We start from the raw sequence: 23,965 nt of genomic DNA on the forward strand, positions 1-23,965 counted from the left end.
GAAAAGCCCCACCAACAACCATAAAAACAGCTTAAAAATCTGGTGTGTATAAAAATGTTTATTCATTTAAAGAAATTATATGTTTGTGTATATATAAATTAAAAACTATTTACATTCAGAAATTGAAACTTAATCATCTTTAAAAGAGTGACCCAAGTCTAGAGAATCTACCAATGAATCTGGGCACATACAGAAATGTGGCATATGTGAACAGAAAACATTTGGCTACAGGTAAAATACCTGACAGCATCTTAGACCGCACGGATGTATTATTTCACAAGATGCAAGAAATCAGTTAAGAAAATCAGTGCTAGGCTCTGTCAGTGTCTTGTGCTTTTCTAGGGTCACCTCTCATTGTCACTGCAGTTTTGAACACAGTTATCAAGCACAGACATTAAGGTAGTCCTCACAGGGAAGGTCAAGAACTAGCCAAGCAAGTATCCCAGGAAGACAGAAAAAAAAAAAGCAGGTGCTATTTTGACCCCAGAGGAAGTGTGGCCAGCATGCTTGAGGAACATTAAAGAGGCCACAACAAGCTACAGAAAATTCTTAAAGAGATGGGAATACCAGACCACATTTCCTGTCTCCTGAGAAATCTGTATGTAGGTCAAGAAGCAACTGTTAGAACCAGACATGGAACAATGGACTGGTTCCAAATTGGAAAAGGAGTATGTCACAGCTGTATATTGCCACCCTGTTTATTTAACTTATATGTAGAGTACATCATGTGAAATGCCGGGCTGGATGAATCACAAGCTGGAATCAGGATTACCAGGAGAAATACCAACAACTTCAGATAGACAGATGATACCACCCTAATGGCAGAAAGTGAAGAGAGACTAAAGAGCATCTTGATGAGGGTAAAAGAGGACAGTGAAAAAGCTGGCTTAAAACTCAACATTTAAAAACTAAGATCATGGCATCTTGTCCCATCACTTCAATAGGTAGGGAAAAGGTGGAAACAGTGGCATATTTTATTTTCTTGGGCTCCAAAATCACTGCAGATGGTGACTGCAGCCACAAAATTAAAAGACACTTACTCCTTGGAGGAAAAGCTATGACAAACATAGAAAACATATTAAAAAGCAGAGACTTAACTTTACCAACAAAGTTCTATATAGTTAAAGCTATGGTTTTTCCAACAGTCATGTACAGATATGAGAATTGGACCGTATGGAAGACTGAGTGCTGAAGAATTGATGCTTTTGAGCTATGGTTCTGGAGAAAACTCTTGAGAGTCCCTTGGATAACAAGGAGATCAAACTAGTCAATCCTAAAGGAAATCAACCCTGAATATTCACTGAAAGGACTGATGCTGTATCTGAAGCTCCAGCTGACCGCCTCATGCAAAGAGTCAACTCATTGGAAAAGATTCTGAACTGGGAAAGATTGTGGAGCTGTAAAATGAGATAATAAGGCTATGAAGCTAGATGATGTCATTCAGCCAGTGACAGCAAGGAGGAAAATTCAGACCCCTGAGTCCTGGGCACTGTCACAATCAGAAGTCAGCAAGCGGAAGATCCATAAGGAAGCTAAGAGGAAACAGCTGGTGAGTCAAGTTAAACAGCTCAATCAGCTATGAGAGTGTGGCTTCAAAGGACTCATACCCCACCAATAGGTACCTGGATTCTTAGAGGAATGCCCAAGTCAGAACAGCGTGCCATTTCAGGAACAAAAAGGTGATCAAAGGCTAGTAGGTCAGGTGTGGATTTGGACCAAATTGAAGAGCTGCCCACTGGCTAAAAATGGGACAGTTTGATGTTATTAAGAATAGTGATTACAATAAATTCAAATACATCAAATATGTTCAATACGAATTCATAATAATACAAAAAAAACCGTAGTCACTGTTGGAGAACGCTAACGAATCAATTCAATGTTTTTGCAATGCTGCTGATAAAGAAAGGAGCAACTGTGCTGCTTCTGCCATATGAACCGAACCCGGAGGAATCAGAGGGTAGAGGAGGAAGTTCATCTTTGTGGATGGAATTGGAGGGTATTAACCTAAGTGAAACAAGTCAGATAGGAGAAGAAAACACCGTATGACTCCACTTACATTTTGAATCTAAAAACAAATAAGCAAACAGAACAGAAATAGACTCACAGATACAGAGAATAAATGAGTGGTTGCCAGAAGGGAGGGCGCTAAAGGGGATACATAGGTGACGGGGCAGCATAAGGGATGTGGTCAAAAGTGTTGTAACAACTTTGTGTGGGGACAGATGGTTACTAGACTTGTTCAAGTGATCATTTTATAATATATGCAAATGTCAAATCACTATGCTGTACACCAGAAACTAACATAGGATTAAACATCAACTATAACACACACACACTCACATACATACTGCAATTAAAAATATATTCACACGGCCAGGCTCACCTGAGATAAGGTATGTGAATAAAACAGCTCAAGCAATGACTGGCACAAAAGATATGATTGACGGATACATTTTAATTGTGCCCTAATGGGTGATGATTCCAAAGAGAAACCAAATATTTAACCTTTCTTTCATACTTCACCCAAACCAAATATTCATGACCCTGTTTTAAATAACAACAGGAATGATAATTTAAATACATGGCCAAAGTATTCCCCAAAGTGAATTTGATGCCACTAGGAATAATTTTGGCTGAGTGCCTCTCACACAGGAGAAAGGTCAAGAGTCTGAGGCGAAATCTTGATTCCATTTGGGGCAGAAGCTCTCTTGGGCTCCTGCCCCATCATCCCAAGGGCATGGAGGACATTGGCACTAGAGATGGTACCCAGAACTCCAGTCAGAGCATTCACCTTTCTGGTCTAAAATAGGAAAAATGATTTCTTTTTATATTATATACATTTACAGAAAAAATCATGAAGTCATGTTTACTCATGGAATTCACCATCATCCAGCTAAAGAGAATGAAATTTGCCTAAATGCCACTATAACTTTTGCCCACTCAAAACTGTTGTCCTCCAAAGTTAAAGATTTTCATGATTTTATGAATTGGTGCTATTCACCCTTGACAGAGTTCCTACACAGTGAACAAATTGATTAAACATAGAATGCACCATGTCAAAGGATATCCAAAGGAATTAAGGAAAAGAAGAAGCAGGAGGAAAATGTCCTGAAAAAACTCACTTCCTTTAAGTGCTATTCCAGTGGCAACTGCAGTGTTGTCAAATATCTAGTATAAAAATAAGAAAATGCCAATGCCTGAAAATACATTGAAAACTTAGGAGAATTCATTGGCAGTAGGAAACACAAATGAAAACAAAAGAGATTCAGCACCTTATGAAAATAAGGATAAATGGGGGAACAAAGAATCCTACTGCTCATTTTGTTTCATTGGTAAAATCTTTTCAAGAAATAATCAGGTAGATAAGTGGATAAATAGTATGTGATGCAGTTGCTCATGAAGAGTGCTGAAGGGGAAGAATGATTTACAGGCAGGACAATTCACCCTCCTGTTCTCATGGAAGTTATGAACATAGGCAGTCCAGACCCACAGAGACTTGGTGAAAAAACTGCAACGGAAGAGAGGAATTGCCATGGATTATCAATCCTCTGTTCATGGGATTCTCAGAGCAAGAATACTGAAGTGGCTTGCCATTCCCTTCTCCAGGCTTCAACAGTACATGAACCATGAACTTCCAGATGTTCAACCTGGATTTAGAAAAGGCAGAGGAACAGAGATCAAGTTGCCAACATCTGCTGGATCATCGAAAAAGCAAGAGAGTTCCAGGAAAACATCTACTTCTGCTTTATTGCTATGCCAAAGCCTTTGACTGTGTGGATCACAACAAACTGTGGAAAATTCTTCAAGAAATGGGAATACCAGACCAGCCGAGCAGCCTCCTGAGAAATCTGTATGCAGGTCAAGAAGAAACAGTTAGAACTGGACATGGAACAACAGACTTATTCCAAATAAGAAAAGAAGTACATCAAGGCTGTATATTGTCATCCTGCTATTTAACTTATATGCAGAGTACATCATGAGAAACGCTGGGCTGGAGGAAGCACAAGCTGGAATCAAGACTGCCAGGAGAAATATCAATAACCTCAGATATGCAGATGACACCACCCTTATGGTGGAAAGCGGAGAAGAATTAAAGAGCCTCTTGATGAAAGTGAAAGAGGAGAGTGAAAAAGTTGACTTAAAACTCAGCATTCAGAAAACTAAGATCATGGCATCTGGTCCCATTACTTCATGGCAAATAGATGGAGAAACAGTGAGAAACTTTGTTTTCTTGGGCTCCAAAATCACTGCAGATGGTGACTGCAGCCATGAAATTAAAAGACACTTGCTCCTTGAAAGAAAAGTTTTGACCAACCTAGACAGCTTATTAAAAAGCAGAGACATTACTTTCCCAGCAAAGGTCAGTCTAGTCAAAGCTATGGTTTTCCCAGGAGTTGTGTATGGATATGAGAGTTGGACTCTGAAGAAAGCTGAGCGCCAAAGAATTGATGCTTTTGAACTGTGGTGTTGGAGAAGACTCTTGAGAGTCCCTTGGACTGCAGGGAGATCCAACCAGTCCATCCTAAAGGAAATCAGTCCTGAATATTCATTGGAAGAACTGATGCTGAAGCTGAAGCTGAAACTTCAATACTTTGGCCACCTGATGCAAAGAGCTGACTCATTTGAAAAGACCCTGATGCTGGGAAAGATTGAGGGCAGGAGGAGAAGGGGACGACAGAGGATGAGATGGCTGGATGGCATCACCGACTCGATGGACATGAGTTTGGGTGGACTCAGGGAGTTGGTGATGGACAGGGAGGCCTGGCGTGCTGTGATTCATTGGGTCGCAAAGAGTGGACACGACTGAGTGGCTGAATTGACTGACCTGATCAATCCTGTGTGCCCACAGTTATCCAACACAGTGGTCATTGGAATAGCTTATAGATCACTTCTCTCCCATGCAACCAGGATTTCTTAAAATGGAAAGTTTTAGAGTTGAGTAGAGTAATTAAATGGCAAACATGAAGAAAGATGGAAGGAAATGAACCTTAATAAAGTAAGATTAAGATGAAAATTAATGAGCTTGAAAAAAATATGCCTTTCTACTCAGGAATACACATCTAGATATCCACTTAAGAAGGGAAAATGTCCATTGCATAATATTCATTATTGAATAGGGAATATAAAAAAGAAACAACCTAAAGTGTCTCTACTAAGAAGATTCCACAAGTAAATTGCTGTATGTTATCATGTTTAAAACAATTGAAATAACTGAACTGGAGTATGGAAGAACTAGGAAAGATGCCGAAGATCCCTGCAGAGCGCATTTGGATACAGAGCTGGAGAACAAGGTAAAACAGTGAATGTGTATTGCTGACTTTGCAGGTGAAAGCAAACTCCCTCACCACCCTACTGCTACAGTCACCAGGGCCACTATAGCTAACTAACACAAATTTGGAGACTTACAGCAAAAGGAATTTACTCTCTCTTAGGTCATAATGATAGACGTTCAAGATCAAGTTATCAGCAGAGATCGCCGCCCTTGAAAACTCTCGACAAGCATTCTTCCTTGCTTCTTCCTGGAGGCTCCTGGCATTTTTTGGCATTCCTCCCCTGTTCCCGCATCCCTCCGATCTCCGTCCAGTCTTTACACGTTCTTTGTCCTTGTGTCTTTGCGTCTCCATTTCATTTCCTCTTCCTGTAAAGACCCCGGTCATTGGACTTCAGTCAGTTCAGTCGCTCAGTCGTGTCCAACTCTTTGTGACCCCATGAATCACAGCACGCCAGGCCTCCCTGTCCATCACCAACTCCCGGAGTCTACCCAAACTCATGTCCATCGAGTCGGTGATGCCATCCAGCCATCTCATCCTCTGTCATCCCCTTTTCCTCCTGTCTGCAGTCCTTCCCATCATCAGGCTCTTTTCCAATGAGTCAGCTCTGCGCATGAGGTGGCCAAAGTATTGGAGTTTCAGCTTCAACATCAGTCCTTCCAATGAACACCCAGGGCTGATCTCCTTTAGGATGGACTGGTTGGATCTCCTTGCAGTCCAAGGGACTCTCAAGAGTCTTCTCCAACACCACAGTTCAAAAGCATCAATTCTTCGGTGCTCAGCTTTCTTCACAGTCCAAATCTCACATCCATACATGACTACTGGAAAAACCATAGCCTTGACTTGATGGACCTTTGCTGGCAAGTAATGTCTCTGCTTTTTAATATGCTATCTAGGTTGGTCATAGCTTTTCTTCCAAGGAGTAAGTGCCTTTTAATTTCATGGCTGCAATCACCATCTGCAGTGATTTTGGAGCCCAAAAAATAAAGTCTGACACTGTTTCCACTGTTTCCCTGTCTATTTCCCATGAAATGATGGGGCCAAATGCTATGATCTTACTTTTCTGAATGTTGAGCTTTAAGCCAACTTTTTCACTCTCCACTTTCACTTTCATCAAGGCAAATTGGAAGTGGTCAAACAGGAGATGGCAAGAGTGAATGTCAACATTTTAGGAATTAGCGAACTAAGATGGACTGAAATGGGTGAATTCAACTCAGATGACCATTATATCTACTACTGTGGCCAGGAATCCCTTAGAAGAAATGGAGTAGCCCTCATGGTCAACAAAAGAGTCCAAAATTCAGTACTTGGATGCAATCTCAAAAATGACAGAATGATCTCTGTTCATTTCCATGGCAAACCATTCAATATCATGGTGATCCAAGCCCACGCCCCAACCAGTAATGCTGAAGAAGCTGAAGTTGAACGGTTCTATGAAGACCTACAAGACCTTTTCGAACTAACACCCCAAGAAAGATGTCCTTTTCATTAAAGGGGACTGGAATGCAAAAGTAGGAAGTCAAGAAACACCTGGAGTAACAGGCAAATTTGGCCCTGGAGTACAGAATGAAGCAGGGCAAAGGCTAATAGAGTTTTGCCAAGAGAACACACTGGTTATAGCAAACAACCTCTTCCAACAACACAAGAGAAGACTCTACACGTGGACATCACCAGATGGTCAACACCGAAATCAGATTGATTATGTTCTTTGCAGCCAAAGATGGAGAAGCTCTATATAGTCAGTAAAAACAAGACTAGGAGCAGACTGTGGCTCAGATCATGAACCCCTTATTGCCAAATTCAGACTTAAATTGAAGAAAGTAGGGAAAACCACTAGATCATTCAGGTATGACCTAAATCAAATCCCTTATGATTATACAGTGGAAATGAGAAATAGATTTAAGGGACTAGATCTGATAGATAGAGTCCCTGATGAATTATGGACGGAGGTTCATGACATTGTACAGGAGGCAGGGATCAAGACCATCCCCATGGAAAAGAAATGCAAAAAAGCAAAATGGCTGTCTGAGGAGGCCTTACAAATAGCTGTGAAAAGAAGAGAAGTGAAAAGCAAAGGAGAAAAGGAAAGATATACCCATTTGAATGCAGAGTTCCAAAGAATAGCAAGGAGAGATAAGAAAGCCTTCCTCAGCAATCAATGCAAAGAAATAGAGGAAAACAACAGAATAGGAAAGACTAGAGATCTCTTCAAGAAAATTAGAGATACCAAGGGCACATTTCATGCAAAGTCATTGGACTTAGGGCCTACCTAATCCAGCATGACCTCATGCTAGCCGATTCTTTGGAAATAAGATCATACTCTGATTTTCTGGGTAGACATTACTTTTTTGGAGGGAGGCACTTTTCACCTTATTACAGTAATATTCTGTCTGTCTCAAGGGAATTTATATTCTGCAGTTGCTGAGTGTTTTTGACTATTTGTGCCGAGGAGTTTCAATTAGTTAATATTTTAAATCCAACATATTACTCTAAGTTTCCCCTTGTTTTATCAATTACTGGGAGATGAATGATAAAATATACACTATTATTTGGATGGATATATTTCATTTTTAAATTAATTTCATTGGAGTGCAGTTGTTTTACAATGTTTCATTAATTTCTACTGAACAGCAAAGTGAACCAGCTACACATACACATATATTCCCCCCTTTGGATTTCCTTCCCATTCAGGCCACCGCATATTGAGTCCAGTCCCGTGAGCTATATAGTAGATTCTCATTAATTGTCTATTTCATACATAATATTAATAGTGTATATGTGTCAATCCTAATCTCCCAACTATTTGGATGTATGTACTAATTTAAATTCTGTCAGTCTTTACTTTTGTAAGTCCTTTTTAAGTTATATAAAAATTGAAAATTTTCCCACTGTCAGTTGGATAAAACAATTATGAAAGGCTCCTTTATAAAAAAAAATTCTTATTTCTTCTGACATCTACTTTGTCAAAATAATTACTGAGCCTCACCAGCCTTGTTTTTCATAGGATGTTCCTAACATGACTCTCTCCAGCTTTTTACTTTCATACTTTTTGTATTTTTCTAATAATCACATATCACCTTCAGACAGTGAAGAACCTGCTTGCAATGCAGGAAACTCAGGTTCAATCCCTGGATCAGGAAGATCCCCTGGAGGAGGGAATGGCAACCCACTCCAGTATTCTTGCCTGGGCAACCCCATGGACAGAGGAGCCTGGTGGGCTACAGTCCATGGGGTCGCAAAGAATCGGACACAACTGAACTACTAACTCTTTCATTTTCACTTTGGATTTCTAACCAGGATTACAATGATTTAGCATATATATTTAAGCTGATTTAGCACATAAATTTAAGTCTTCATTGAGTGTCAGGCCACACTGAAGACAGGACAATATTTCTATGCATTTAATGATAATAGATTCATAGAAAGGGCTGTGCTTGGAACACGGGTACAGATTCCTTACTCATCGGTTTTCCTCAAAACAACCAGTGGATGTGGGGCAGGGGAGGGGGATGGGCCAGGGACCAAGATGTCACACCTGTTGCCCGGAGGACACCTCTCCAAGGAGGGCCCCTGGGTCCCTCTAAAGTTCTCTTCCTTCTCTCCTGTTGGCCCCCAATGCTTCCTGAGGGGTTTCAGGCTTCTTGCCTCCTCTGTCTGGAATTGAGGGGAATCAGAGCAAGATTGGCCACTGGAGGGCAGCTTCCTGGGACCCAGGGAGACGGGAGTCCCGGTGCGCTCAGAGCCCAAGGCTCACCTAATTGGCCATTTGAGGGCTCTATTCCCAGCTATCTCAGATAGATATATCTTCCCAGCAAAGAGACCCTGAAGTGCAGGTTGCAGGACATACTACCCAAACACAGGATCAGATCTAAAGGAGCAAGTGAGCTGAATCCTCCTATCCATTACTTGTTCTAAGACCCAGGAGCTTCCTACAGCGAGAACGTGGACACTGGACACACCCTCACTGGGAACACAGGAGTCCTCCGCTAACCCCTCCACTCTCACTTCCCTGCACAGGAGGCCAGAGCTGAACAGGGTGGGGTGCTCAGCACCACGTCATTATCATCAGCACAGACCCGGCTCAGGAGTCCTGTCCTCCCTGGGAGCACAGGGTCCCCTCCTGACATCACAGGAGCACTGTGGTCATCACTCAGCAAGGTGTGGTCAGCATCACTGACAGGTGAGTCCTGGGAGCCTGGAGCCTAATCAACACTGCTCCCCTCTGCCCCTGCTGCACTGCACAGGGTCATTGAGGGCAGCCGATCTGAACTTTAAAGAGAATAGAAATAATCAGAGTCTCTTATAAATGTGGGGTTTAGTTCAGTGCCTGAAGCTCTGCTTTTCTGACAAGCTCCAGGCTCTGCTGGATGCTATAGGTCCTCAGACCACTTGTGAGATTAGCTTTATAAAGAAGGATTCAGCCATTAGTTAATACAAATTGAGGTTTGCAGATAACAACTGAATTTTTTGCTTTACTAGGCAAGAATTTCTCAGGCTCAAATCACATAGGTTTACTAAAGCCACTAAAATAGCCTCACTGGATCATCTCAACAAGCCAAAGGAATGTGTGAGTTTGTTTTTTATAACAAAACTGGTAGCTTGGCTTCCTAGAAGAAAAGCCAGTCACTCCTCTGGGGCTCCCCTAGGCATCCTAGGGGTCACTGTTGGGATGACCCAAGGCCCCTGATGTGGACAAATTGTCCTGGAAAACAGCCACAAACATGAAGCTAGGAACCCCAAGGGCGTAGGAGCAAGGCCAGCCAACCTGAGAAGGGTGGAAGATGGTCACCCTGGTCACATTTGCCAGGGTTATCTTTGCGACAACCTGGGTGAGCAGAGGTAGACAGCTAGGTCATGGCCACCTCTGTTGTGAGCATAAGGGCACAGGAACTGGCTGGGTACCAGGGTGTGCAGACAACATGTGTAGGGTAGACCCCCACCTCCACCCTGAGCACCAGCTCCTGCCCTGAATTTGAGAGGGATCTGCCTGGACATCCAGGTCAGACTGTCCTGTTCTGCTGCCATGTGAGGGTGGGGGTCAAAGAGCCCAGGAGAGGAAAGCTGGACAAGCTCCATGGTCATCTGACCACTCCTTTGTTGGAAAGTATAGAATCTTTCAGGGCACCTTCTAAGAAAACTTCGAGAGAATTTCCTGAGAAGGAACGTGGGGATTACCACTTCTCCAGAGGAACCACTGACCACCCAGCCTCTGCTTGCACACCCCTTCTCCTTCCAAAGTAAGCCAGCTCGTGATGCTATGGATCTGACCTATAGACCACATGGGCTCTTGCTCTGAAATACACCTTCTTACTAATCCTCATCTACACTGTGGGAGACGCTGCAGCTCGGGGCCCTCCATCCTTCACCACGGCGCCCTCTTCAGGCTGCGTCTCCCTGATAATTCCTCTGGTCATCACAGAGCTGGTCCCCATGTGCCATGAAAGTGTGGTGGTCAGCCCTGCTCAGGGCAGACAAGGGAGGTCTGGGCTGTGACTGGGACAGGAAGCAGCACCCAGCAAGAGGACCCAGACATTGAGCAGATGTGACAGTGTCGGAGGCTCCCACTGCTCCAAGCAATCACCCACGGGGTGTGCAGAGGAGCCAGGGGCACAGAAGTAAGGACAGAGGAGGACATGCCCATCTCCCGAATGTGTCACAGCCCCGGTACTGCTGCTTCTCAGACCTTGGAGCTAGATTATTCCCTCCCCAAATTTATCTAACACTAGGACATTATCCGGAGGTCCCCCGAGATCCTCAAGGATGCATAGTGCTCTGGAGACAGAACGATAGTGTAGTGCAGGTTCCAGACAGTGATGCTGAGATGGAGCTCAGGGTCTGCAAGACAAAACGACAAGAACTTGACCAATCATTGCTAGTTCCTGCTTTCCTTTCAGCTTGGCCTTCCATGTGGGCAGGAAGCACTCAGTAAACATTTCCAAAATTTGTGAATGGGTTAACTAGGCAAGAAAGTGCACAATTAGATTGTTGAGGAAGGAGAGGTAATGGCACAACTCAGGAGCATCCCCTTGGGGATGGAAAGCATTTATTGAGAGGAGGCGCAGGGGCTGCAGCGCTCCTCACACTGAAGGTCCTGAACTCCGCAAAGCTCCTGACACGCCCCCACCCCACAATGACAGCAGCTCAGAGTCTCTGACAGAGGGAATGAACTTGCACGTTTATGAATTAGTGAACTGGAGGAAATGTTCCTTTTCAGGTCAGTCTGAGCTCATCTGGAAACAGCTGGGCAGCTGGTTGGCTCTTGGTCAGTGGGCAGTGAGGCACTGAAGGGCCTGTTCTCCAAGAGAGGATGACCTTGTGGCCTTGACCTGCTCCCTCTCCCTGCCTCCCACCAGCTCTCTGCTCTCTGCCCCGTGTCCCCCAGCTCAGGGCCATGTCAACCCCCCAAAATGGAAACCTCTCAGTGATGCCTCTGCAGGAGTTTGTGCTGGAGGGATTTGAGGGTGGTCCGCAGACCCAGGCCCTGCTCTTTGCTCTGTTCCTGGCCCTGTACGTGGTGGCCGTCCTGGGGAACCTCACCATGATCGTGGTCATCACCCTGGATGCCCGTCTGCACTCCCCAATGTACTTCTTCCTCAAGATCCTCTCCTTTGTGGACCTGTGTTACTCATCTGTCATCGCCCCCAAGGCCCTGGTCAACTTCCTGTCCTCCTCCAGGGTCATCACCTTTGCAGGATGTGCCACCCAGTTCTTCTTCTTCTCCCTGTTGGTCACCACTGAGGGATTCCTCTTGGCCGTGATGGCCTATGACCGCTTCATGGCCATCTGCAGCCCCCTACGCTACCCCATCTCCATGCGCCCCTCAGTCTGTGCCCGCCTGGTGCTGGGCTCCTACTGTGGGGGCTGCTTCAACACCATTGTGCAGACCCCCTTAACATTCAGCCTCCCGTTCTGCAGCTCCAATCACATCAACCACTTCCACTGTGATGTGCCCCCTCTGCTCAAGCTTGCCTGTGCTGACACTACCATCAACGAGGTGGTCATGTTTGCCATCTCTGGCCTCATCATCGTGGGCACCACACTCGTGGTCCTCGTCTCCTATGGCTACATCACAGTGACCATCCTCAGGATGCGCTCTGGAGGAGGGAAACACAAGCTCTTCTCCACCTGCGGCTCCCACATGACAGCCGTGTCCCTCTTTTATGGGACCCTTTTTGTCACGTATGCCCAGCCGGGAGCTGTGGAGTCCATGGAGCAGGGCAAGGTGGTCTCTGTCTTCTACACCCTGGTCATCCCGATGCTCAACCCGCTCATCTACAGTCTGAGAAACAAGGACGTGAAGGATGCCCTGTGGAGACTGGGCCAGAAGCACACAGCCCTGTGAAAGAGGGTGGGCAGAGAAACCCAGTGTCCTGAGGGCTGGACAAGAGGACTTGGGGGGAGGCACTAGGTTTGCTTTGAGGAATTCATTCTTTATTCATCTAATTCATTCTTTCATCCAGCATTTCATTCAACCCTTCCTGGAAGCAAATCATGGGTCACCCATTTCAAGTGTGAAAGGCAAAATGGATAATTCATTTTATTGCCATCAGATAATTAATGGTTCATGATGATGAAGACTCTAATCTTGAAGCTACGGTAATATAGTCAGTAGAGCCATGACTTCCCTGGTGGCTCAGATGGTAAAGAGTCTGCCTGTAATGCAGGAGACCTGGGTTTGGCCCCTGGCTCAGGAAGATTCCCCTGGAGAAGGGAATGGCAACCCACTCTAGTACTCTTGCCTGGAGAATTCCATGGACAGAGGAGCCAATTCATGGGATCATATAGAGCTGGGCAAGACTGATGACTAGCACAACGCAACAGTCATATAAGTAGGAGTCATAGAAACAGGCTACATTCTCCACCTCAACCCTACATAACAAGACAAGCTTTGAGGCCTTTGCCTTTCCATTCATGGCTGAAAGATGACTCTCCTGAGGCTGAATGGTTTCCTGATGGGAGCCATTTTGTAGAAATAGGAACCTGAAAGGCAGGCTGTGCCACAGTTAGTCTAGATGAAGTCATAGAAGAGAAAGAGGAGGCAGAGGAGGGGAAGGGGAGGAGGGGAGGAGCAGGAGAGTGGGGAGCAGGGAAAGGGGCAGGGGCTGGAGAAGTCAGGGGGAGGCGGCCGGGGAGGGACTGAGAGAGAGACAGAGAGAGGAGGGACACGCAGGGAGCGCCCTCTTAGGGCTTAGAGACGGCCGATCACAGCGAGCGTCTGTTTTGATGCCAATTAAAATCAATGCCATCTAGAAGCATTTATTACATTTATGAGATAAACATTCAAGCAACAGCTGATATTTGATGATATCAAAGAATTTTATTTCTTTATTTATTGCAGATATCCTTTTCTTTTAGAGATGCATGTTGAAATACTTATAATTGAAACCCTATTTGTCTAATACTTACTTCAAACTAATACAGGGGCTATGGGAGTAGGGTAGGGGCTGGACAGGACTGGCCAAGAGGTGACGGTTATTGAAGCCAGGCAATGTGATCGGGGCTCATTACTCCGTGTGCCTTCTTCCTGTGTATCTAAAATTTCCCATCCTCCCCCCACCCTCCATCCACATCACGATGCTTAGTCAGGATGTGTCTTGGAGTTCACTGCTCTGCAACACCCTCCCTCCCAAAAAACACACTGCCCATGGGATTCCTTCTTTCATGCTCTAAGACTCTCTTCTATTCTGTTTGTGAAATTATTTTGTCTTCCATGGTGTTGTGGTCCTTTAATGGACCGGAACTTGGGGGTACAGAGTCGACCGATAAGAAAGTAAAAGAAGGAAAAAAAGAGGCTGCTATTCGCTGGTTTACACAGTATGCCAATATAACTCCAGGACAAAGAGCTAGCACCGTCTACGTAGCTCAGGGCGCCCTCTCGAAGAGGTCTTGAAAGCCCGGGCAAATAAGTAGACACGGTGGACGCCTGTGCTCCGTGGAAGCAGCCTGAAAGGGAGAGAGGGAGAGACAGAGAGAGAGACAGAGAGAGAGAATGAGGAAAGACATGGGGACCAGTATTCTGGTGGAACAAAGGCATTTATTTAACATATTGTGGGCATATATATACTCTCCTACAAGATAGCCCTTTTTAGCAGAGACAGGGATCAAAAATCTAGCAAGTCATCTAGAAAGCCGGAGGCTAGAATTATTCTCTAGAGAGGGGGGTGTAAAAGTAACTTTACGTATCAGAAAGGAGGAGACTTGTAAATGGCTGCTGTTCACCATATGGAATTTCCATACGAATGAGATACACGAGTTTCTATTATCCCCGAAAGCCGGCTTGCCAGCTCTCTGGCACCCGTATTCAGGTGTTGTTAAGGAACATAGAATTCATGCAAGACTGAAAACCACACACAGGAAGCCTCCTGTTAAATGTATCTTGACACCATGGTTGGTTTTTCTCTATCAAAGTTAGTTAATTTTATATTGAATTTTACATATTCGTCCTATATACTTATTAACTTCTCTTTAACACGTTTTTTCTTTTTTTCTCTATACTTATCAGGAAGGCCTCTCCTACGCCATAAATTTCTTTTTTGGTTGTGTAAAGTCCTCTTGTTTTGTAAACAGTTTCACTTGCCATTTTATGAAAGCTGATATTCTAATTTTGTGTTTTTGTAGCTCTAAACATGCTTAGCAAGATAATCTGTATGTACATGATATTTTTGTCTTTGATATAGGTGAGTTGCAGATGTTTTTAAAATTCCATTTCATGTTGGTTTCCAACAACAAAAATAATGGGAGAGCACATATAAAATCTGAACTTCCATTTCATTTGGAAGTCAGAAGATCTAGCAACACAAACCAGCAATAGCTGGCCAGAGAGGGAAGCAGTTACAGCCTTGATATGACGTTCATTCACCTCCATCTCCTTTTAGGTGTTCACTCTGCAAAGAAAGACAATCCATGGGAAAAAAAAAGAGAGACAGCTTATGAAATAAATCATGGTGGGACATTAAGAAAAGCTATTATGATGAAAAACTCAATGATCAACAAAAAATGTAGTAAAGGTTTCCTCATTATAAACTTATGACCCTACAATTCCACTTCTGAGCATATATCCAGAGAAAAATAGAATTTGAAAAGATGCATGCACCATAATGTTCATAGCAGCAACTATTCACAATAGCCAGGAAGCATCCATTGACAGATTAATGGATAAAGAAGACACGGAACATATACACAATGGAGGATTACTCAGCTGGTGAAGAATTTGCCTGCAATGCGAGAGACCCAGTTTTGATCCCTGGATCTGAAAGATCCCCTGCAGAAGGGAATGGCAACCCACTCCAATATTCTTGCCTGTAGAGTTCCATGGACAGAGGAGCCTGGCGGGCTCTATAGTCCATGGGGTCACAAAAAGTTGGACTAACACACTATAAAAAAGAATGAAGTAATGCCTTTGCAGCAACTTGGATGGACCTAGAGATGGTCACACTGAGTGGAGTAAGGCAGATAGAGAAAGACAAGTATTTTATGATATCATTTATATGTGGAATCTAAAGAGTGGATACTAATGAACTTATTTAAAAAACAGAAATAGACTCACAGACATAGAAAACAAACTTATGGTTACCAAAAGAGAGTGGAGAAGAAAGATAAATAAGTTTGGAATTAAAATATATATACTACTATATATAAAATAAGTAACCAACAAGGACCTACTGTATGGCACAGAGAACTATACTTAATACCTTGTTCAGTTCAGTTCAATAGCTCAGTCGTGTCCAACTCTCTGTGACCCCATGGACTGCAGCATACCAGGTTTCCTTGTCCATCACCAACTCCCGGTTCAGTTCAGTTCAGTCACTCAGTCACGTCCGACTCTTTGTGAACCCAAGGACTGCAGCACGCCAGGCCTCCCTGTCCATCACCAGCTCCCGGAGCTTACTCAAACTCATGTCCATTGAGTCAGTGATGCCATCCAACCATCTCATCCTCTGTTGCCCCCTTGTCCTCTCGCCTTCAATCTTTCCCAGCATCAGGGTCTTTTCCAATGAGTCAGCTCTTTGCATCAGGTGGCCAAAGTATTGGAGTTTCAGCTTCAACATCAGTCCTTCCAATGAATATTCAGGACTGATTTCCTTTAGGATGGACTGGTTGGATCTCCTTGCTGTCCAAGGGACTCAAGAATCTTCTCCAACACCACCGTTCAAAAGCATCAATTCTTCAGTGCTCAGCTTTCTTTATAGTCCATCTCCCATATCCATACATGACTACTGGAAAAACCATAGCTTTAACTAGATGGACCTTTGTCAGCAAAGTAATGTCTCTGCTTTTTAATATGCTGTCTAGGTTGGTCATAGCTTTTGTTCCAAGGAGCAAGTGTCTTTGAATTTCATGGCTGCAGTCACCATCTGCAATGATTTTGGAGCCCCCCAAAATAAAGTCTCTCACTGTTTCCATTGTTTCTCCATCTATTTGCCATAAAGTTATGGGACCAGATGCCATGACCTTTGTTTTTTGAATGCTGAGCTTTAAGCCAGCTTTTCACTCTCCTCTTTCACTTTCATCAAGAGACTCTTTAGTTCCTCTTCACTTTCTACCATAAGGGTGGTGACACCTGCATATCTGAGGTTATTGATATTTCTCCTGGCAATACCTTGTAATAACCTATAATGGAAGAAAATGTAACAAAGAATATGTACATGTATATATATAATCTGTATAACTTTACTGTAACCTGAACCTAACACAGCAGTATAAATCAACTATATTTCAATAATTTTTTTAAAATGTAGGATTTTGTTATTAATATGAATTAAATAATAATGCTACTATAAGATATAATATTATATTTTTAAAATTTTCCCTTTCAGTTGCATTAATATGAAACAGAAATGACCAACACATATGATGGTGTTTATTTAACTTCACTTAAAATTTTAAAATGCAAATCAAAATAATAATGATTTTTTACCTATCAAATTAAAAAAATCGTAAGTTTTGTAACATTAGTTGTCAGTGAGAATGTTGAGAACAGAGACAGTTTTATATATTTTGAAGAAATAACAGTAAACTCACAATGATTTCAGTAGCTATGGAAAGGTCAAAGTATTCAGTAAAATTTTTCTGCTTGGGAAAAGTTTAGTATCAGCTTCACAGAACACATTAATATAGGTTCTGGGTGTATTAACAATGTGATTGTTAAAAAGGTAAAAACTCCAAGTTTTTGAGAAGAACATCAAGAAGGAGTCTTCATTGAGGGTGTACTTGTTAGTTTGATGTGTAGTCAAGAGGGTAGTCGACCCTTAGGAAACTCCAATTTCCTCAGGAAGAGGCTGAGGGGCGATGGGAATGTCCCTGGAGAAAGTCATATGAGAGCCAAGGGGACCACTCAAAAGCCAGCAGCACACTGAACAAACGTAAGATATATAGGGTCTGTAAGATGGTTGGACGGCGTCACCAACTCAGTGGACATGAATCTGAGTAAACTCCAGGAGTTGTTAATGGACAGGGAAGGCTGGCGTGCTGCAGTCTATGGGGTCGCAAAGAGTCAGACATGACTGAGTGACTGAACTGAACTGAACTGAACATGTAAAGAGCTCAGAATTCATGAAAAAAATGAAAAAATTTTTGTAAAACAGAAAGTAGAGACAGAGAGCACAGATCGACTGTTGTGTGGGAAGTTTTCCTTCCAGCAGGGAAGGGGGCCAGAGTTTGGTCTAGGATGAGGTTGGGCAGAATTTTTAAGGCCAAAGACTAAAATAAATGGGAAGAGCTCTGCCCCACATTGGAACAGCAAGTATGTGAGTTACTGAGCCCAGTGATATGGGCTATCAGGCCAGCGTTCCTGGGGCCGTGGTCTGCAAAGAAGGGGTAAGTCCAGGCTCAGCCTCCCCTGCTTGTCTAATTTGGATCCCAGCCCCCAGGCAGGATTGTGTCACTGTAATGTGCTTGTAAAGAAACAAATAACAGAATTAGAAACACAAACGGCCAACAACTGTATGGAAAGATGTTTGTCCACACTAGCAGGTGTGCTCGTTAAAAGTAGACACTAGTGTTAGTGGATCAGTTGGGATTCTCCAGAGACCCAGAGCCTGTAGGACATGTACAGACATGTATAGAGCTTCCCTGGTGGCTCAGTGGTAAAGAACCCACCTGCCAATGTAGGAGACATGGGTTCAATCCCTGGGTCGGGATGATGCCCTGGAGAAAGAAGTGGCAACCCACTGCAGTAGTCTTGCCTGGGAGGTCCCATGCCCACTGCAGTAGTCTTGCCTGGGAGGTCCCATGCCCACTGCAGTAGTCTTGCCTGGGAGGTCCCATGGACATAGGAGCCTGGCAGGCTACAGTCCACGGGGTCACAAAGAGTCAGATACGACCTAACAACTAAACAACAACATAGACATATATAGGAAGAGAGTCACCATAAGGAATCACCCCACACCATCATGGATGCCAACAGGCCCCCAGACCTGTGGTTGGCAGGCTCAAGATTCAGGAAAAGCTGCTGTTTTCAGTTTCGAGTACCAGAACAGGAAAACCCTAATGTCCCAGCTTAAAAGGCAGTCAGGCAGAAGGAATTCCTTCTTATTTAGAGGCGGGTCAAGGTCTTCTTCTATTCAAGCTTTCAACTGACTGGACGAGGCCCACCTACATTTGGGAGTGCAATCTGCTTTGTCCTGTGTACCAATTTAAAATCCATCCAAAAACACCCTCACTCAAATACCTAGAATCATGTTTGACCAAATATCTGGACATTCCCTGGCCCAGTCAAACTGATGCAACTAGTCATCACACCATGTGAGATGCACAAATATTAAGAAGATGAAAGATGTTAAGTACTAGTGAGGGGAGACCAATGTGCATTTTTCATGTGATGATGCCAGAGGCAGAAATTGTACCAGGTCTCAGAATGCAATAGGAAATTGGCATAAAGATCAGCTGCCAGTCCCCAGCAATGTGACCAGAAGGACAGAGTAAGCATTCTTTGTGTATTGTTTATAATAGAAAAAATAGTCTCATGGTCCACTAATATGAATAAATAAATTTAGTTAATATACCCATTAAAGGCAAAAAACTGACTTAGATGTTCATGGAGTTAGTGAAGATCATCTTGTAGAATTAATGAATGTCATGATCCATATTTTAGAAAAGTTAAAACCAATAAAATAAAACCCACCAGCATGCACACACGTCTGTAGGGGATCCACCTGGTCCTAAATAGGACTGAGGATTTTACATGGGTTAAAGTTTCTCTTTTCCCTTTGCCACGTCTTCATTGCTTGGATTTCTGCAAGCAGATGTTCATTTTGAACTTTTTTTAAATAGATAATTTTAAATATGTATGTTAGAAATAAAAAAATGTAAAAAAGGATGCTCTTAAATTAACTTATACATATGTTAAGGACAGAGTGATTTGCACAAGATCATGGGGCTTGAGGGAGGAGAACCATGATAGAAGGAGGGACCCAGTTCCTCAAGGCAGGACTCTTTCACACCAGGTCAATTTTTCTCAACCAACATAGTGGGAATGTAGCCAAAGGGCTTGGTTAGAAAGAGGGGCTCTGGGCCCAGGGATTCACACCTCTTGCCCCTGAGGGGTCAGAAAAAGGGTAGCCACAGGGGACCAGTAAAAGCAGATGTCCCAGGGCACTTTAGAGGCCAGAACACAAACAACTTCACCAAATTGGCCGTTCGAGGCCCCAAGACCTGCTGTGTCAGTGGAGAGATCTTCCCAGCAGAGTGTCCCCAAGGCGCACGCACCTTGACGTGCTTCCCATCTGACAGACAGTGAGGAGGGGCAGGAGAACTGAGTCCATGCCCTGCTCTGCTTCCATCAAGACCCAGGAGTTCCTGCAGCCAGAGCCTGCTGCCCTCCTCTGCCCCCTCCCCACTCTCCCTTCCCTGCACAGGAAGCCAGAGGTGGACGAGGGAGGGGGTCCTCAGGGCAACGTCATTATCATCAGCACAGACCTGGGTCAGGAGTCCTGTCCTCCCTGGGAGCACAGGGTCCTGGGTGAGCCATGCCCCTCCTGACATCACAGGAGCACTGCGGTCATCACTCAGCAGGGCGTGGTCAGCATCACTGACAGGTGAGTCCTGGGGACCTGGATCCTGGACAACATGGTCCCCCACTCCCCACTGCACTGGGCAGGGTCAGTTAGGGCAGCAGGTCTGAGCTTAATGAGAGTAGAAATAATCAGGGGTTCTACAGTAAATGTGGGTTTTACTTTGATGCCCAAGATTCTGCATTTCTGACAAGCTCTTGGCTTGTCAAGCTGATGCTGCAGGAGCTTAGACCACACGAGTAAAGAGAGTTCACAAGGAAAGGGCTCGGGACACAGTCACCGCAATAGATGCTCATAGATGGCTTGGATCCTTCTGCTTCATCTGGGAAAGTCCTTCTCAGGCTCAACTCGAAGGCAGCTTTACTGAATCCACCACCACAGCCCCACCTGGGTCATCTCAAAAGCCAAAGGAATGTGAGTTTGTTTTTTCAAAAACAAAACCGGGAGCTTGGCTTCCCAGATGAAAATGCCAACTGCTTCTCATGTACTCGCCCAGGCATCCTAGGGTCACTGTTGTGATGACCCAAGGGCCCATGAGGTGGACAAATTGTTCTGGGAAACAGTCTCAAATATGAAGCTGGAAACCCCAGGGGACACAAAATCAGGGTCACCCAACCTAGGGTGGTGGATGGGAGATGGTCCCTCCGGTCACATTTGACATCATTATGTGGGTGAGCATGTGGGTGGGCAGAGCGGAGGGCAAGGACGTGGCCCCCTCAGGTGTGAGTGTGTGGGCACAGGACCTGGCCAGGTGCACGGCCAAGGTGTATGGAGCAGACCCTCAACTCCACCCTGAGCACCAGGTCCAACCCTGAATTTCAGGGGGTCTACCAGCATCCCTTCTGCTGTCATGTGAGGGTGGGGTCAAGTAGCCCAGGAGAGGAACGCTGGACCACCCACTCTTTCACCACACCCTCTGTGGTTGGAATGCCGTGGCTCTCACAGACCACCTTCCAAGAGGACTTCAGGACCAGGGGGAATGTGAGGATCATCCCTTCTTCCCCCTTCACTGACCATCCAGCCTCTGCCTGCACACCCCCACTCGCATGGAGCTCACTCCCTGCAAAGAAAGCCCAATCCACGATGCTACAGCTCTGATCCCTAGAAACCATGGAATCTCTCTGAAATCAGCCTCCGCCCTCTCACTGATCCTCTTCCCCTCCCTGGGAGGCACAGTTGCTCTGTGCCCACCTTCCTTCCCCACTCCTACCTCTTTAGACTCAATCTCCTCTGACCATTCCTCTGGCCATCATGCAGCTGGTCCCCATGTCCCATGGGAGTGTGGTGGTCAGCCCTGCTCAAGACAGACAATGGAGGTCTGGGCTGTGACAGGGACAGGAAGCAGCACCCAGCAGGAGGACCCAGACATTGAGCAGATGTGACCATGTTGGAGGCTCCCATGGTTCCAAGCAATCACTACAGGGTGTGTAGAGGAGCCAGGGGCATGGAAATAAGGACAGAGGAGGACATGCTCAGGTCCTGAATGTGTCACAGCCCCATCCCACAGCTTCTCAGACCACAGAGTTGGGCTGTCCCCTTTCTATGAATTGTCCAACATCTGGACATTGGCAAGAAGCACCCTGAGGTCCTCAATGATGCAGAGAACTGGTCCAGGCTCAAAAAAAAAAAAAAAAAAAGATGCTAAGTTGGGGCTGAGCATCCACAGGGGAGAGAGACAGAAAGCACTCGAATTAGCCTAGTGAGGACTGGTCCCTGCTCCGCTGCCAGCTTAGTGTAGCAGTGGAACAATTACTAGGTCAGTTCTGAAACAGAAAGTGCTTAATAATACTTCTGAAATTAATGAATTAGTAAAATAAGGTGCAGAAACCACAAGGTTACATACTTAAGCAAGATGTGCAAATGCAACAGCTTAGGAGCATACTTGAGGTGAGGCAATATTTCCTTGAAAGAAATGAAACAGGGCTGCACTGCTGTTTTACACCGAAGGCTCTCAGCTCAGAAAGACATCTGTGATGCCCCCTCGGATCATCAGCAGCGCCCAGTTTCTCACGGAGGGAGGGCTCCAAGCAAGTATATGAAGATGTGAATCAGAGGAATGTTTGCCATTTCAGGCCAGTCTGAGCTCATCTGGAAGCAGAGCTGGGCAGATGGTGGTCTCTTGGTCAGTGGGCAGTGAGGCACTGACGGGCTCCTGTTCTCCAAGAGAGGATGACCTTGTGGCCTTGACCTGCTCCTTCTCCCTGCCTCCCACCAGCTCTCTGCTCTCTGCCTGGTGTCCCCCAGCTCAGGGCCATGCCAACCCCCGAAAATGGAAACCTCTCAGAGATGCCTCTGCAGGAGTTTGTGCTGGAGGGATTTGGGGGTGGCCCACAGACCCAGGCTCTGCTCTTTGCTCTGTTCCTGGCCCTGTACGTGGTGGCCGTCCTGGGGAACCTCACCATGATCGTGGTCATCACCCTGGATGCCCGTCTGCACTCCCCAATGTACTTCTTCCTCGAGATCCTCTCCTCTGTGGACCTGTGTTACTCGTCTGTCATCGCCCCCAAGGCCCTGGTCAACTTCCTGTCCTCCTCCAAGGTCATCACCTTTGAGGGATGTGCCACCCAGTTCTTCTTCTTCTCCCTGATGTGCACCACCCAGGGATTCCTCTTGGCCGTGATGGCCTATGACCGCTTCGTGGCCATCTGCAGCCCCCTGCGCTACCCCATCTCCATGTGCCCCTCGGTCTGCGCCCGCCTGGTGCTGGGCTCCTACTGTGGGGGCTGCTTCAACTCCATCCTGCAGACCAGCTTCACATTCAGTCTCCCGTTCTGCAGCTCCAACCACATCGACCACTTCTTTTGTGATGTGCCTCCTATGATCCAGATTGCCTGTGCTGACACTACGATCAATGAGCTGGTCTTGTTTGGCCTCTGTGGCCTCATCATCGTGGGCACCACACTCGTGGTCCTCGTCTCCTATGCCTACATTACAGTGACCACCCTCAGGATGCGCTCAGGAGGAGGGAGACACAAGCTCTTCTCCACCTGCGGCTCCCACATGACAGCCGTGTCCCTCTTTTATGGAACTGTCTTTGTCATGTATGCCCAGCCGGGAGCTGTGGAGTCCATGGAGCAGGGCAAGGTGGTCTCTGTCTTCTATACCATGGTCATCCCGATGCTCAACCCCCTCATCTACAGTCTGAGAAACAAGGACGTGAAGGATGCCCTGCGGAGACTGGGGCAGAAGCACACAGCCCCGTGAGAGGATGGGCAGAGAGACAGTGTCCTGAGAACATAACAAGAAGGTTTTAGGGGAGGCACTGGGTTTTGTTTGAGGAATATATTCTTCATTCATGCAATTCATTTTTTCACCCATTTCACTCAATCCTTTGTGGAAGCACATGTTGGACCACACATGCGAGTCTGAGATGCAGAGATGGATAATGCCACTGGAAAAATAATGGCCCATGATGGGGCAAAGTCCTAATCTCAAAGTCTGGATAGTACAGTAGGCAGAGTAATGAGCAGAGTATTGAAACAACACGTGTATTCCAGGGAAGGTATGAAACTAACAGTCTTAGGCCTCTCTCTTCACTTCGTCTATGAATCTAATGTAAATGTGTGCTTAGCAATCTCCCCTGGAGCACGTAGAAGGGGGAGGGGGGCATCAGGACGCTCAGCCTGGCCCCTTCCTTGGTGATGGCCTGGGTCACCGTAGCCAATTAGGGGGAGGTAGGAAGAC

At 45.3% G+C, this 23,965-nt stretch overlaps 3 protein-coding genes and 1 long non-coding RNA gene across 5 annotated transcripts in view; 3 read left to right on the forward strand and 1 right to left on the reverse strand.

Annotated features, from left to right (window-relative positions):
• The first annotated feature begins 11,661 nt into the window (after positions 1-11,661).
• Positions 11,662-12,612, forward strand: LOC145507237 (olfactory receptor 9S13-like). The gene has a single exon (XM_081493316.1). It carries the CDS (start codon positions 11,662-11,664, stop codon positions 12,610-12,612), a length of 951 nt encoding a protein of 316 aa, XP_081349442.1.
• A 2,336-nt stretch (positions 12,613-14,948) lies between these two features.
• LOC145504574 (uncharacterized) lies at positions 14,949-18,537 on the reverse strand. The gene is made up of 3 exons (XR_014052311.1): positions 18,369-18,537; positions 15,962-16,880; positions 14,949-15,154 (listed from the first exon to the last, which is right to left on the reverse strand). It is a non-coding gene; the product is annotated as an uncharacterized LOC145504574 (long non-coding RNA).
• A 1,792-nt stretch (positions 18,538-20,329) lies between these two features.
• The window catches only part of LOC145504576 (olfactory receptor 9S13-like), a 36,618-nt gene continuing 32,982 nt past the window's right edge, over positions 20,330-23,965 (forward strand). For both annotated transcript variants that reach the window (XM_081485668.1, XM_081485665.1), the window contains exon 1: positions 20,330-20,695. The gene's annotated coding sequence lies outside the window, so the exon portion shown is untranslated. The remainder of the gene's footprint in view (positions 20,696-23,965) is intronic.
• LOC145504578 (olfactory receptor 9S13-like) lies at positions 21,848-23,579 on the forward strand. Its single transcript, XM_081485671.1, has one exon. The coding sequence runs from the start codon at positions 22,535-22,537 to the stop codon at positions 23,483-23,485; it is 951 nt and encodes a 316-aa protein (XP_081341797.1). The 5' UTR covers positions 21,848-22,534; the 3' UTR covers positions 23,486-23,579.

The sequence above is a fragment of the Giraffa tippelskirchi genome, chromosome 5, assembly GCF_054371585.1.
Source record: "Giraffa tippelskirchi isolate mGirTip1 chromosome 5, T2T-mGirTip1v1.2.pri, whole genome shotgun sequence".
NCBI lineage: Eukaryota > Metazoa > Chordata > Mammalia > Artiodactyla > Giraffidae > Giraffa > Giraffa tippelskirchi.

What these genes read in the sequence shown, in the direction of transcription:
- LOC145507237 (XM_081493316.1), top strand. Translation starts at nt 11,662, where the DNA reads ATGTCAACCCCCCAAAATGGAAACCTCTCAGTGATGCCTCTGCAGGAG.
- LOC145504578 (XM_081485671.1), top strand. Translation starts at nt 22,535, where the DNA reads ATGCCAACCCCCGAAAATGGAAACCTCTCAGAGATGCCTCTGCAGGAG.